General features: G+C 58.1%; 1 protein-coding gene across 1 annotated transcript; it reads left to right on the plus strand.

Moving 5' to 3' along the window:
- Positions 1-1,621: 1,621 nt before the first annotated feature.
- Positions 1,622-12,018, plus strand: CARHSP1 (calcium regulated heat stable protein 1). Its single transcript, XM_082858265.1, has 4 exons — positions 1,622-1,665; positions 9,062-9,226; positions 9,906-10,028; positions 11,706-12,018. The coding sequence occupies exons 2-4, from the start codon at positions 9,069-9,071 to the stop codon at positions 11,866-11,868; spliced, it is 444 nt and encodes a 147-aa protein (XP_082714391.1). The 5' UTR covers positions 1,622-1,665; positions 9,062-9,068; the 3' UTR covers positions 11,869-12,018.
- Positions 12,019-15,446: the final 3,428 nt, after the last annotated feature.

Consider the following 15,446-nt stretch of genomic DNA (forward strand, 5'->3'; position numbering starts at 1 on the left):
ATTACTGGCAGCAAGTAAGAACACCTGGGATCTTTCCCAAAGCAGTGTCTCCCCAACAGCAAAATCGGGGAAGTTTTTCTTTGGCCACACAGCTTATGGGATTTTAGTTCCCTGACCAGGGATCGAACCTGGGGGCCCCCGCAGTGAGAGTGCCAAGTCCTAACCACTGGACCACCAGGGAATTCCCCAAATTGGGGAAGTTTTAATCCCCTATTCATGAAGGGGATTGAGCAGAGGAGAATTCTGCATAGAATTGGGGCAAAGGTCGATAGAGTCCAAGTTTTAGTTGATTGAGGTCAGGAGGGTCAACATCATCATTCCCTTGAGGAGGAACTACAACTGTTTTATCGCTGAACTCTTGTTTCTTGACTACTTTTCCTTTGTTCCTGCATTCCCTCACTTCCCTGAAGATCATTAATTATTGAGCCCTGTTAAAGGACAAACATTGTGGCTGGGCTTAGATCACAAAATGGCTTAGGCCAAAAATGGCTTCTCTTATGTCAAGAAAGCCATGCCTGGTTCTTTCTCCGGGGACCCCTAACCTATCTGCATACAAGAGCAAGCAGAACTGGTGAGTTCCAGGAGGGACCCCCGTGCCGTCCCCACTCCTGGACCCTGTTGTCCCAGGACAGTTACAGGATCCCTCCCCCCTTCCCGCCCCTCAACTACCAGCCTGAGCCTGGGTCCAGGGCTGGACTCCCTTTCAGAAGCTGCTCCCGACTTGCTGTGTGTGAGGGGGTGGGTCACCTCTCGTGCCTCGGTTTCCTCTCCTATGAGTACGAAATTAATTAAAGAACAAAAAGAAAAAAGGGGGGGTGGGATGAATTGGGAGATTGGGATTGACATATATACACTATTGATACTATGTATAAAATAGATAACTAATGAGAACCTGCTGTATAGCACAGGGAACTCTACTCAGTGCTCTGTGGTGACCTAAATGGGAAGGAAATCCAAAAAAGAGGGGATGTATGTATACGTATAGCTGATTCGCTTTGCTGGACAGTAGAAACTAACACAACATTGTAAAGCAACCATACTCCAATAAAAATTAATTAAAAAAAACCCCTGCAGACACAGAGGACTCAAGGAGGGAGTGGAAATTAAGAGCAAAACACAAACAAAAAGAACGAAATCAACAGATTTCCCTCGTTTTTTTGTTCTTTCTTTCTTTGCATTTTTTTGGTTTTCTTTTCCTCCCTTCGGCCGCTCTCTTCATTCCTTCTTGTCATTCCTAGATCTCTTTCTTCGCGCTAAAACGGAGGTGCCCCTGGGCCGTCCGGTTTCTGGAGCTAAGGTCAGGTGGGGGGCCAGACCCGACGCCGTTGGCTAGGGGAGGGACCTGTTCGGGCGCGAAGACCAGATTCTCTCCCTTTTCAGGGGAGTTTTCTGGCCGGGGTATGGCACAGGCCTGAAGCCGGGGTCCCCCTAAGGCCATGCGCCCGGCGATCCCGCCAGTCGCGCGCGAGGACACAAAGATCCCGCCGGGGCTGTGCTCCCGCCCGCCCCGCCCCTGCTCCAGACCGCAGTCCCATTGGCTGAGAGCTCCTGGGGGCGGGGTCAGGGGCGGGGACGCGGCGAGCCCGCCCCGCGAACCGCGCCCCCTCCCCAGCTCAGTTCCCGCAGTTCGAGCAGAGCAGCTGGCTGAGCGGAGTGGATCGTCAGGTAGGGAGCTTCTCCGGGGACCCCAGGAGGGGTGTGGTGTGGTGCCCCCGCCCCGAGGGAGGCCCAGGAACCTCCGGGATGGGACCTCGGCCTCTTCTGCCGCCGCTGCCCCCATTCACCGCCCCCTCTGCAGGGTCTTCCAGCTCGCCGGCAGAGGGCCCCAGGCTGGGTCTCTCTAGGCCCCTAGGAAATACCCGGGCCGCCTTGGCCTATTTGGGGAGCGCGGGTTACTCATCCCCCTCTGGAGAATGGTGGGTGTGGCAGCAGCTGGAGGGATGTGAGGCGGACGTCGGGTTGCATTTCCCGCCTGCCCACCTGTTTTCTTCTAGCGGAAAAAAACCTCCCCTCCTCCTCGTCCCGCCCCCGCCCGCCCCCACCCCTTACCACCCTCCCCCTGCTTTCGCCTGTGGGCTGGAGCAGGATGGGGTGACTCGCGGTGCGCTGGGGCGAGGCGCGGCGGGGGTGGGGGGCGCCGCTCGGGGAGGTGGAGACAGCCCCCAGCCAGGCCTGGCCGCGCCAGCTGTGGGCTCAGTGGTGGGACGTCGGCCGGGCTTGGCGGGGAGGTGGGCTGGGGGTATCCTGGCGCCGGACGATTGGCCGCGTCTGGGGAGGAGGAGCTGCCTGGCGCTCGCCCGGTGTGTTTGCGTCTGGATGAGGGGCCCCAGAGGCCTTGCCGAGAAACTTCTTCCGCGCCCACAGGCTCCCTCCCGACAGCCTCACTGGCAGCCCAAGTTTGCAGGCCGGAAATGCAACGGTTTTTTGTTTTGTATTGATTTCTAACAAGGAAGCCCCTGGTCCCCATAGCTTATCTGGGGTTGGAGTGGATGTGTGTATTGGGGGTGGGGGACAGGAGATAAGCCCCTCCAGGCACGATCTCCGTTCCCACAGGCGGGGGTGTCTCACTGCAAAATAGGAGGCTTCTCTGAGCCTCCGTCTCCCCATCCGTAGACTGGGGATGTAACTTTTCCTATCATAACGGGGTGAGTGAGAATACAAGGACATGGCTGACCCAGTGCGGGGAGGAACGTTAGCTACTGTTAACATTTTTTACTGGCTTTTTGGATATTTCTTGGTCTCTTCACTCCCTCATTGGAGGAGTCTTGCCCCTCCAATGCGTTCGCCACCCTGAACCCAGGGAGGACTTGTAAAAACAGGTTCAGATCAACCCCCGGCTTAAAATCGTCCACTGATGCCCCCCATTGTCGGTCAAGTCTCAAACTTTTCAACAGAGCTTTCTATTATCTTCCCCCAAGACCCTCCCAGCCTCTTTCTTTCGCCCGTCCTCCCTCCCCCTGGGCCTTTGCCCCTGCAGGTCCCAGGAAAAACTTCCCCACTCCGCCTTTAGGACTCGAAGCAGCCGCTGCCTTCTCGGGGCCAGGGCCCTCCTCCAAGCCCCCTCTGTGCTCGCCTTCCCCGGGCGGACTTGATGACCGCGCTTCTCAAAGCTGCCATGTTTGTCACTCCCTCCCCCCCACCCCCGCCCCCAGCTGGCGCAGGAGCCCCAGCAGAGCCGGAACTGGGGCCTGTAGCGCTGCCCAGCCCAGCCCGGAGTAGATGCTCGCAAAGAGCTGAGCCAGGCCCAGCGCTGGGCTCTGGGTCCTGGGCGGGGACGAGGGTGGGTCTTTGTCTCACCGAGTGGCAAAGTCAGGGCATTTGGTTTGTGTTCCATCGGCAGGGACAGGAATGGGAGGGATTATTCTAGATGGCCCCAGGCCTGACAGTTCTATCGTTAGCGGCTCCACCATTGTTTCCGAGCCTTTGTATCTGGTACCCCCTGCACAACATCCTCCGCACGACGTCCGCCGGGCTGGGAGGCTGCACCAGGACTGTCCCATTTGACAGATGGGCAAACTGAGGCAGGGAGCGATGAGGTCGCTTGCCAGGGGTCACAGAGGGAGTGGAGTGCAGAGGTAGGCCTGAGACTCAGGTCTGACCGAAGCCCTGGGAGAATGGAGGCAAGAATGGAATACAGGAGGGCTGGAAGTGGGGGTGATGGGGTGCGGAGTAGGCCCCTAGTTACGAACGAGGGCTTGGGCTCCTCCCAGGAGGGCTGCCCAGGCTGGGAGCCGGCGGGCGCAGGGTCCTGGGCGGGGCGGGCGTGTTCGGGAGCGCTAACGGGGGGCAGTGCTGGAGGGGCGCCTCTTCTTCCCGGTCAATGGCCCTCGGGTTTCTGGCCTCTTCCCAGCACTCTGGGGCGGCCGAGCAGTTCCCGGCTGGGCTTGCTCCCCCTCCCCGGACGCGGGCGTCGCGGGCGGCACCCTCCGCGCCGAGTTCGTATTTCTTCCTGCTGCTGGCGCTGCAGGCTCCAGCCAGGCCGCCCCGCCCTTGCGCCCCCTCCACTTGATTCCCCAGTTACCCCAACTCCGCTCCCTCCCCCCTGACTCCCCGCCCCACCCCTTGGCCTCGGCGCTCTCTGAATCCCCGCCCCTTGAGTCCCCGCCCCCTTCCTTTCCCCCTTTCCCCCTCCCCTCTATCCTCGCTCTATTCCCCGCCTCCCCCGCCTGAGCCCCACTCTCCCCCGAACAATGGAGGGGAATGTGGCCCAAGCCCGCCTCGGGCTCCTCATGGGCCTCTCCTGCTTCCTGGGACCCCACTGTCCAGCCTCCGCTGGCTCACCCAGCCCCTCGGCCCACGTGCCCTTGGTTCTGCGGGGCTGGGGCTTAGCTGGGCTGGAGGCTGAGAAGGGAAGGGAGGCGTCTCTGCTGCCTCAGCTTACAGACGAGGAACCTGGGTGTACTAAGGTGACTTTGTGACTCATCTAGAGCCCCCCCCCAAAAATTTCCCTTCCACCTTCTTATGCTGGTTGAGAGGTGGGCAAGGCCGATAACCCGGTAACCCGCACTACTCTTGTGTGTGTTCTACTCTGTGTCGGTTGACCAGCATCTACCTTGCTGGGGGGAACTCCTTAGAAATGCAGAATCTGGGACTCCGCCCCCATCTTCAGCATCTCCATTTTAGCACCGACTTTCTCCAGTGTCCAGTCCTGTTCCCTTCACGCGGGCTAGTAGTCATCCCCACCTGCCAGACACCTGGGAGGTGTCTGAACATGGTGCCCAGCCCTGGCCTCCCCCATCCAGAAACCCATGGAAGGCTCGACACCCCATTTTTCAGAGTAGGCTTGGAGAGATCTGGCTTTGCTGAGAACCATGCTGAGAATGAAGCTCCCAGCTTGAACTCAGCTCTTCCCCTCCATCTCCCTGCCCTCAAGCGTCTGAAAGCTACCAACAATGCAGCCTTGTGGAATGAACTGCAAACTCCTTCTCACTAAAGTGTAAATGATGGATAGCACTGCCAAGGATCCCCTCCCTGGAGTCAGCAACTGGCTACTTGGCTCAAGACAGACTTGTCCTTGATACGATTGGTGGGACTGGTGGGGTTTGAGGCTGAGAGGAGGGGAGGGGGTTAGCAGGAGCTCTGCAGGATTGGGTCTCCAGTCCCTTGATATGTGGGTGGGTGGAAGAGGGGTCAGGAAGACCAGAGCCTGGTGCCCAGCTGAACTCTCTAAACCTTCCAGGAGGACATGCAGGGCCTGTGGAAAATTCCCAGGCTATTTTGGTCTGAGGCCCCCTTCCTGCCCTTTCCCAGGGTAAAGGCCCTGCTGGTGCCGGGGGTGGGGTGGCCTCGCCCCGTCCACTGATGTGCACACACAGGCAGTGACAGGTGTGCATCCACGTGTGCGCCTGGCTTCAGACACACACGTGCGCACATACACCACACATGTGAGCAGAGCCAAATACGCCCATTACAGTCCTGTGCACACACAGCCATACGCATTTACACACATGCACACACACAGGTGTGTGCACACAGCTCAGCAGCCGTGGCATGCCTTGGGCGTGACATTCCGTCTGAGTTTGCTGCAGCCCTGAGGCCCGTCCCAGGTCTGGCCTAGAGCCTCCTAGCAGACAGCCTCAGTTGCCTGTTTGCAAATGCCCTGGAGCTGTAGGGAGTTGAGGGCGTCCAGGAGGGGGGCTAGTGGCAGCGGGTGGGCCCTGCCTCCTCCAGGGTCAGTTCCAAGGCTCCCCTGGTGTTGCTGGGAGAGCAGTTGCTGGTTGGAAGCACCGGTGGGTGGGGATGAGGGTGGGGGGGTGACTGCCGCACACCCCCCATCTGTGTGTTGGAGGGCAGCAGTGGGCCCCAGAGCTGGCTCCTGGGCTACTGGCTCCCCCCTCCCCCAGCTGTTTTCCTTACAGCTGGACTTTAACCCAGGCCTCCCCACACAGAGGCCATGCACTCCTTCTCCCTGCCCCCTCCCCCATGCCGCTCCCCCTCCCCACGCAGGCCCCTGGGGGCAGGCTGGCTCTTGTCCAGGCCTGCTCCAGCTGCCCCAGCTGCTTTCAGCTCTGATGGCCCAGGGGAGGTGGGCAGGGTGGTGGTTAAGGATCCTGAGTCTCCCAGGCCGGCACTTACCTTCCCGTTCCCACTCCGAGAGGCTCTAGTGCCCCCCATGCCTCAGTTTCTCCCACTGCCAGGTACTCATGCGTGGAGCCCCCTGCTGCTGCTCGACTGTGCAAGGCACCGAGCACACAAGTACACATGAACTCCAGCGGGGGCTTCGGGTCCTAATGCTGGTTAAGACCCTGCTCTGTCCCAGCCCCAGTGCCGGGCCCCAGGATGTGGAGGGACTCCATGCTGCCTTCAGGTTGCTCTCCGCTCAAGAGGGTGGGCTTCCATTAGCATCTCTGCTGGACTGGGTATACTAGGGGAGTCAAGGGGGCTGGGGTGGAGAGAGAAGGGGGGCCCCAGTTTGGGCCTGCTTCATTAACCTAGGGGGAGGTAGCCCTGGCAGGGGACATGGGGACAGTCAGACAGACATGGATGTGAAGAATGAAGACACATGGGGATGATGGTGTTGCCCTCCAACCCAACCTGCCTCTCACCTCTCACCCCTCCTTCCCCAGTGCCCCGGCCACCCCCCCGCCCCCAGTCTCCTTGCTGGCCTCCAGTCACACCTGCCCTTGCCAACCTCAGAGCCTTTGCACAGGCTGTTTCCCACACCTGGAAGGGCCTCCCTCTGTTTTGTAAATGGTCCACTCTTTCTTACTGTCCGGGACCCAGCCTGCACCCTCATTAGAGTGGCACCCCAACCCTGCTACTTTTTATGCCCCTCTATGTATTTCTTATCAGCCCTTTCAGCAGTCTGTAATGGTTATTTATTTTTTGGCCACACCACGCAGCTTGTGGGATCTCAGTTCCCCTACCAGGGATTGAACCTGGACCATGGCAATGAAAGCCTGGAATCCTAACCACTAGGCCACCAGGGAACCACCTGTAATGATTTTGTTTATATATTTATTGACCTGTTTCTTCTCTGGCTCCAAATTCAGCCGTGTCTCTAGTGCCATGAACAGGGCCTGACACCGGGCACATATTTGTTGAATGACTTTATGATGACAGTTATAACAACAATCGTAGCTGCCACTTAATGCTCACTTGTTCTGGGTGGAGGGTATGCAGAGTGCCTAACATGTATTGTTTCATTTCAACTTCATGACAATGGTGTGAAGTCAGAACTATTAAAATCCCCATTTTCCTCATGCAGAAACCAAGGTCCAGAGAGGTTAAGTAACTTGCCCAAGATCACACAGCCGGCAGGGTGGGATTTGAAGTCAGATGTGCCTGACATCAGGGGAAAGAGGGAGATTGTGGATGCGGGGGAGGGCACTTCCCCGCCTCACCCTGGTGTCACCAGGACGCAGTGGTCCCACCTGCTGTCCTGCGTGGGGCTTTCCCTTCTCTGGGCTGGCCCCCTTCCCAGAACCCCAGGCATTGAACATTCTAGGACTCTATGACCTGTACTGGTGGGTCATGCTGGAGCTCTGACCCCCGGGCCAAGGAGCCGGGGCCTTTCTGGGCTGGCTGCGGCTGCGGCTGAGAGAAGGGTCAGGAGGTAGCTATATCACTTCCCCCGGGAAGCCAGGCGGCCCTCTCCCTTCCCAGCCAGAGGGAGCGAGTCCTGAAAGGGGAGTGGGGGGGTCTGTGGGGGACTGTGGGGACAATGGAGGAAGAGGTTTCGTCCTTTCGGGGAAGGAGGCGGCCCTTTCCCTGGAGGATGCAGGTTGAAAACTGGTGCCCTGGGGCTGCGTAATTGCTATAGACCAGGCACGCATGGGGCAGGGCTGGTGGACTGGAGGCTCCAGGCTGTCAAAGCTGCTAGTTTTTTCAAACTAGTTGGAAACCTAGATTTTGGAGCAAACTCCTGGGATGTTTAAAAGATAGCTCATATTTTAAATTTGAAAACCCCATGTGAACCACACAGAACCCAGCAGGGCTGCCCTGTGAACGGGGGTGATGTCCGAGTCGGCCTCCTCCACTGTCCTGGGGCCACAGGGCCCCGCCCTGCTCCACCTTGAGTCCCCATCCCCCTTCCTGAGCAGGTGCTGAGTGATGCCCACCCAGCTGCCCCACTGTGCAGATGGGAAAATTGATCCCAGAGAGGGGAAAGGACTCAGCCAAGGTCCTTTGGCTCCTGGGCTTTGCTTTTTCCTCGTGGCCTTGAGGCAAGGCTGCCAGTGTGTTGGGTACAGCGGCCACGTGCTGCTCTTGACACAGTTGCCAGAGCGAGGCAGGGACTATGGAGTCCGCTCCCTCCAGCCCCTCCAGCTGGGTCTGCCCCCAGCCTCTGATGCATGTTAGGGGTCACGGAGGGAATTCGATTTCTTAGCAGCAATTGGAGACTCAGGCTGTGTGGAAATTAACTTTAAGGCCTGGATCTGAGTAAGGGTCCAGGTGGAGATGCTGCCTTTGAAATGCCCCTGCCCCTCAGGGTCCCACACACTTACCTGCCGGGCTTCCCTCTCCTGGATGCAGGCCTGACTTAGGGTCTGAGCCTTCTTTGGTTTGTGTCCCGGAGTTTCCTGGAGGAACACTTGAGTGTTGGTCCCTTTTTTGCCTCTGCCTTCCCCACAGTGTCCGGCACTTAGCCGGGGCCAGGAAATGTCTGATGAGTGGCTGGAGTCCTCATCTAGGTGGTTGGCATTGAAACATCCTCGCCCGCCCTGCCTGCCTGCCTCCCTGCTCCCGCCCTCCCTCCTTTCCTTCCTTCCACAAGGATTTACCACGCCTGGCCTGGCGTGTGCAAGGGTCTGTGCTGGGCACTGGGAACATAGAGGGGGCCAATGGTGTCCTTGTCAGTGATGCGACCTGGCATTTCCGTACAGAGCAATGATAGCGGGAGGCCCACGGCAGCTGCAGGAGCCCAGACCAGGCGCCTGCCCCGGCTGGAGTGAGCCGGGCGTGTTTCTGGAGCAGGTGACCTCCACGCTGAGTGAGCCTCGAGCCTGCATTCCACAGCCAGAAGAATGAGTCTCAGATGGCAGACGCTGGGGTGGGGAGGCATCCGGGGAGGCCCCTCCTTGCAAGGCGTGAGCCCCTGAGAGCCCCTGTCCCTCTCCAGGTCGGCCATGTCATCTGAGCCTCCTCCCCCATCACAGCACCCCACCCACCAGTCCTCGGCCGGGCTGCTGGATACCCAACAGGCCCGAGACCGCTCACCATCCCCGCTTCGGGGCAACGTGGTCCCGAGCCCACTGCCCACTCGCCGGACAAGGACCTTCTCAGCGTGAGTGTCAGGCTTCCTGAGATAGGTCGCCTGCGGGGACCAGAGAGCCTCATGTCCCTGTCAGATGGGAGACTCGGGGTTGGGAAAGGGCTGATGGTGAGAAACTGGGCAGGCGCCTCGTAAACTGTACGGCGCTGCTCCAGGCCCACTTGAGGCTGTCACGAGCTGGGGGCAAGGATTGGCGATGGCCAGGGGTGGGAAACCGCTGGGGTCTTAAATCATCAGGCTTTAACGACACACAGGCCTCTTCCCCCGTGAGCCCTTGACTTCATGGCTGCAAAAGGGGGACAGTAGCAGGGTGGCCACGGTGCCACAGGGGACCCACACGGTGCCTGGGAGATGCAGAGCTCAGGCCAACGAGTGGAGGCTGCTGCTAGCTGCTGCTGCTAATAGCCTTCGGAGGGAGGGATGCGCAGAGAGCTTTTAGTCAGAGGGGGAAACTGAGGCCTGAGAAAACTCTGCCAGCGTCATTCAGAGAGTCCTTGTCACCAGGGTCTCTGTGAATGGCTCCCAGAGTCGTGCAGTGCACAGCCTGCACAGCTGTACGTGGTGGCCCTGGCCAGGACTCCCTGGGGCACAGCGTGGGTGGGCACTGGGATGAGCTGGGTGTGCCCGGGAAGCCGGGGGCTGTTCTGGAGGGCTGGCGGGGGCCGCTCACGCTTTCTCCTCTCTCTGGCAGGACGGTGCGGGCTTCACAGGGCCCTGTCTACAAAGGAGTCTGCAAATGCTTCTGTCGGTCCAAGGGCCACGGCTTCATTACCCCGGCCGACGGCGGCCCTGACATCTTCCTGCACATCTCCGAGTAAGTCAGCAGCCAGTCTGGGTGGGCTGTGTCTGGGGTGGGTGCTGCCGTGGCCCCGAGGAGGCAGGGAGAGCGTGTGACTCTCCTGGGCGCCGGCTATGATGATGGTTGTGCAGCCAGGTGTGTGTGACTCTGCTTGTGATCTGTGTGTGACCGTGTTCAGCGGTGGGGTCGCGAGCCCGTGGTGGTGGTGGCAGTGTGTCAGGCTGCAGGCGACTGCGTGTGCGCATGTGTGAGTTGAGATCTGCTTGGGGTGGGTCTGAGTGCCCGTGTGGGTCTGGTGGGTGGGGAGGGGCGTCCCTGTGAGTCTGGGGAGCTGTGTTTCACCTGGCGGCTGGGCTCCTGCACTTCCTCGGGGGAAGCACTTGGTGAGGCGGGGGGCTGCCTGCGCTCTGTTCCAGGAAGGAAGTTTGGGGCTGGACCCTTTCTCCTGCCACTTGTTCACTGACGTCCTTCCTTCCTGAGTGTCTGGAAACCCTGGGGCGGGCAGTGGGGGGGACCCAGGGTGGAGCCCACACGTCCTTGGTCTTGGGGCTGGAAGGCATCCAGCAGCCTGTGCTTCACTTCTGATCTTCTAAGCAGCCTGCAGATCTGTGGGGATCCGATTGGCACCCCGACCCGCACCCCAACCCTTGACCTCAGCGGCAGCTCCCCAGTCTTTCCGATTGTGGCAGGCAAAGTCCTTACCCCACACAGCAGACCTTGTCTACATAGAAACCATGTTTTTGGAATTAGGATCCTGTTGCACATGTCTGCTGGGATGGGAGAGTTATCCCTTCTGACCCTCCCCCAACATTCTTACACGCCAGGTCTTCAGTAGACCCCCCCGTACAGCGTAGACACGAGGATGACGCTAGAGCAATGCCTTTCACGTATGTATGAATCATGCGTGGATGTAGACATGTATCTCCACATTGTCTCTTTCCAGAAAGGATTTGTAGTGGTTGACGAGGATACACACAGTACACCAAAAAAATTAGAAAGGAAAGGGTTGGGGGGCAGATAAGAAAGATGGGGATACTGTGATGCCTAGTTCCACTGCTAGAAGTGGGCTACATGTTTATTCCTGAGCTTCCTGGTGGCCAAATCAAAGAGGGCAGCACCATCTGCGATGTTATTCTTCAGTCAAGGCAAACCAGTTCCGGGGGAGCTGGCTGGTCTTGGTGCTCAGGATCTGAAGGGATTTTCCTCCTGGGGTCTCATCAAGGGGACATCAAGCTGGGCACCTCCCTATCACGGGTGAGATGGTGACTCATGTCCCATAGAAAGTAAGGGAAACGGACTTTCTGGAAAGCTCACTGGGGTTCTGAGGAGTTGAACAGCAGAGGTGTAGCCTGGTTTCTGGGACTCCTGGATGGGTCAGGGGGTCGGGGTGCTGCTCAGGAAACCTTCCCCCCGGGCCATCCCCCAACTCGGGCTCAGACTGCCTTTCCCTGCTGTTCCCTCCATCAGGCCCTCCGTGCCCTCCTTTAACATGCCATGTGAGCATCCCCAGGGGGTGGGGCTCCATCTCTGTCTCAGCAACCGAGGTCCCAGGGAAGGAGCTGATTGGGTGTGGGGCTCCTTAGCCACGACCAGAGGGCCATGGTGGTGCCCCCTGGTGGCAGGGCAGGGCGGCAGTTCCTCTGCGAGGGCTGGTGTCCTGGCTTCTCTGAGTGCTCTCTCCCCACCCCACAGCGTGGAGGGGGAGTACGTCCCCGTGGAAGGCGATGAGGTCACCTATAAGATGTGCTCCATTCCGCCCAAGAACGAGAAGCTGCAGGCCGTGGAGGTGGTCATCACCCACCTGGCGCCGGGCACCAAGCACGAGACCTGGTCCGGCCACATCGTCAGCTCCTAGGAGAGGCCAGAGGCGCCCCTTCCCCAGGGCTTGGGGGAGACTCTGGGGCCGGAGGCAGGACCAAACTGGAGAGGACATTCTACCGCTTGAGATGGGGCTTCAAGGGGGGAGCGTGGTCCCTTTCAAGTGTCTCCTGAAGGAAGGGGTGTGGGGTGCTCTCGGCCACCAGCACAGCCTCTCACCATCTGAAAAGCATTAAAAGCATTGAAAAAGGAGAGGCGCCCGCTAGTGGCTGAGTGGAGGGTCTGTCCGAGCCCCACCCGGGACTGGGTCGGGTGGTCTTCCCCAGCCCACAGCCCCTCATCCCTGGAGGAAGGCTCAAAATCCCCAGATCTGGCCCTCTGGGTAGTGACATGGACCCTGCGTGTTTTCCCGGGAGGAATTCCCGCCCAAGCGGCCCCCTTGTGTCTCTCCTCGGCCCTGGGCAAAGCAGGCTTTTCTTTCTGGTTCTCAGCTGGTTGTTCAGGGGGCTGGGAGGGGCGGGGAGTGGGGGGAGGTTGGTACCTTCGCAGCGGGAGGTGTCACAGCTGGGTGTCTGGGAGCCCGGAGTCCTCCACCTGGCAGCGACGTGCTCAGAGGTGAATCCTAACTCTCTTCGAAGGCTGGTCCTTTCTGTCTGTCTTCAGGGTGAGTGATCCTGGCTCAGCAGCCCGTCACTGAGGTGGTGGGTGGGAGTGGGGATGGCGGTGGGAGAGGGGAGTGTGGAGAGGGGAGGCTCTTTAAGACCAGACCTTTCTCCGGATCCATCTAGAAAAGAGCAGGTGGTTTGCTTCCTGACAGCCTGGTAAAGTCAGAAGTTGAAGGGGCAATACACCTTTGGTGGGGTTTTCTGGAAAACTGGTGTGAAGAACTGCTTAGGATTTTCTTTTTTTTATTTCATAACTGAAGTTCTCACCAGAGCCAGCTCTGTTTGCACTTCGCTGCCGACATTGCAAACCTTTGTAGATATTTCCAGTAAACAGATCCTTAGGATTTTCTTTGCTGTGGTTTGGTCTGGCTTTAGTTGTGTTTTAAAAATAGCAATAGCTGGGAAATATGTCTTGAAATATGTGACCTGTATGTAGTCAAGTGTCCATTTGTCAGTGCAGGGAGGCGAGCCCTTGAAAGACAATGACGGCCTAATCCAGTGTCTTAAATCTGGAAATTTCTGCAAGGGGGTGGAAGGCCAGAACTATTTTGCTGAGAACTGGTGGAGTTGTTATTGGTGTGTGTGTGTGTGTGTGTGTGTGTGTGTGTGTGTGTGTGTGACCTACAACACTATGTTAGTTCCCTGTTGTTACTGGTGTGTGTGTGTGTGTGTGTGTGTGTGTGTGTGTGTGAGACCTACAACACTATGTTAGTTCCCTGTTGTTATTGGGGTGTGTGTGTGTGTGTGTGTGTGTGTGTGTGTGTGTGTGACCTACAACACTATGTTAGTTCCCTGTGCACAACACAGTGATATTTTCATACATCACAAAATGACCACTGGAGTTGTTTTAAATAGGCAAGTAAGTGTGTTGGTTTCCAGTATGCAGTGAAACATCATAGTTAAGGAAGTTGATCCTATTTCCTGGCCTGTCGTGCCCCTCGAAGGGTCCTCCTGCCTCTGCCTTCTGCTGCCCCGCAGTGGCCTTCTCCCCTCCAGCCTTGGATGGTCTGTCCCCAGGTGGCTCCTGGAGACCTGTCTGTTGGGTACAGACCACGCTTCCAGAGCCACTTCCCGAGACCCGTGCAGGCTCCCGGAGGTTGAGAGCCTGCACCTTCCCTCCACCTGCTCCCCCAGGTGTCTCCACTGCCCTGTCCTCACCTTGACACATGGTTGGGGCTCCTTGTGACCTGCCAGCCCGCCAGCGGGCTGGGAGTTGGATCTGCTCTTCTGAGCTAAACTTTGGGCTCTCGCTGTGTAGACTCCTTTGTAAATGGCTCTTGCTCTGTCCTTCCTGGCGACCATCTTTCTCAGTCAGAGCTGGAAGGGACCCTTCCCCACTCAAGCACAGAGTCTCAAGTTACAGAAACTCCGGAGGCTCTGGGAGGATGGACAGTGTTGGCGACGGAGCTGGGCACAGAATCCGGATTCCTGACTGCAGGTCTCCTCCCACCAGCATCCTTCTCTCAGTAAAGTCTGTTTTGCGTGAGGCTCTGCATTATGTGTTAATGGGAATCTGGTTGCCAGGGAGCTTTTCCTTGAAGCCAGCAGGTAAGGGCGTCTCCCCAGAGGAGGCTGACAGTCATTCTACTTTGCAGTCTGGTTTTTTGGGGGATGAATAAGAAAATGGGATCAGCCCTTCTTCCTTAATCATCATCCTCGTGCGTAGGCAAGCTTAAAAGTGGGATGTGGCTTCGTGACAGTAGAAAATGCCACTTACGTGGTCAGCTGTGGGTAAACGCACTGCTGATGCATTTAAATTGGTACTGTGTGAGCAGAAGCAGTCTGGCCAAGGGCGGTCCAGACGGAGGGAAGCTGGGAAGTGGGAGGGGAGGCAGCCCAGGTTCTTGGTTTCCAGGAGTGCAGCAGGGAGACGCAGGGGGCACAAGAGGCTGCGAAGGTCCTCCTTGGCCAGTGTTTCCCTCGGGAGGTAGATAATGGCTTTGGGCGTGCAGAGGTGAACATCTTTATTGTAAAAATATACAGATTTTCAGAGTGCATTAGGACAAATTATAACCAGCCCATCGAACCTGATTAGGGAAAGGCCGGAGTAAGCATTGAACCCCAAACACATGTGATGCCATGCGGCTCGAGGGAGGGAGGGTGGGTTTGGTGGAAGCCAGGGTGAGGGGGGTGGGGGTGGGCAGATGTGGAAGGGAGCCTGGAGGCCTGGCCGAGTTGGCCCTGTCTGGGCAGGAGAGGGAAGCAGCCCTCAGGAAGTGATTCAGGGCCACCTAGGCCACCTTCGCCTCACCCAAATGTTTGCCAACCTTGTTTCGTGCCGGCCCTCCAGTCACTCCCTGCCCGGAAGCTAGACAGACCTACCCTCGTCACACAGATGGGCCTCCCCCGGCCCCTCCCTCGGGATCGAGTTCAGGCTCCTCATTGAGCTTTATATGGGCCTCCCAGCGGCCAGTAGCTGCTAGTGTCTTTCCCTTGAGGCTTCTTAAGCCCTAGAGCCCGGGGCTAAATACCTGGTCAGCTTCTGCAGTGCAGGGGGTGGGGGCAGGGGGTGGGGAAGGGGAGGAGGAAGCTTTCTTAACAGCCCCACGCTGACCTGGGGCAACCTCTTTGCTTCCCTCTTGCTCAGCATTTAGCTACCATGTTTACATTTCTTGTGATGTTGTCTACCGTCCTGGAACGGCAGAAGGCTGAGGGAATGACTTATCCTCGTCTGTCAAGCAGGGTTGACAGTCCCGTCTTACAGGGTTTCTGGGGATGATTAAGTTAGCGATAGCTCACACTGTTCTAAGTGCTTCACTGAAGTTAACGCGGTTAAGTTACACGTGTGGTAGGGACTATAATCCCATTCGACAGATGAGCAAACTGAGGCTGGGGTGAACTCGTCCTCCATCACACAGCCAGTCAGCAGCAGCTGAACCAGGATCTGAATCCTGGCAGCCGGCTCTTACCTGCCAACGACAGAAGCTGCTGCTTTGCGAGCATGTGTAAG

The sequence above is a fragment of the Leucopleurus acutus genome, assembly GCF_964270905.1.
Source record: "Leucopleurus acutus genome assembly, chromosome: 16".
Taxonomy (NCBI): domain Eukaryota; kingdom Metazoa; phylum Chordata; class Mammalia; order Artiodactyla; family Delphinidae; genus Leucopleurus; species Leucopleurus acutus.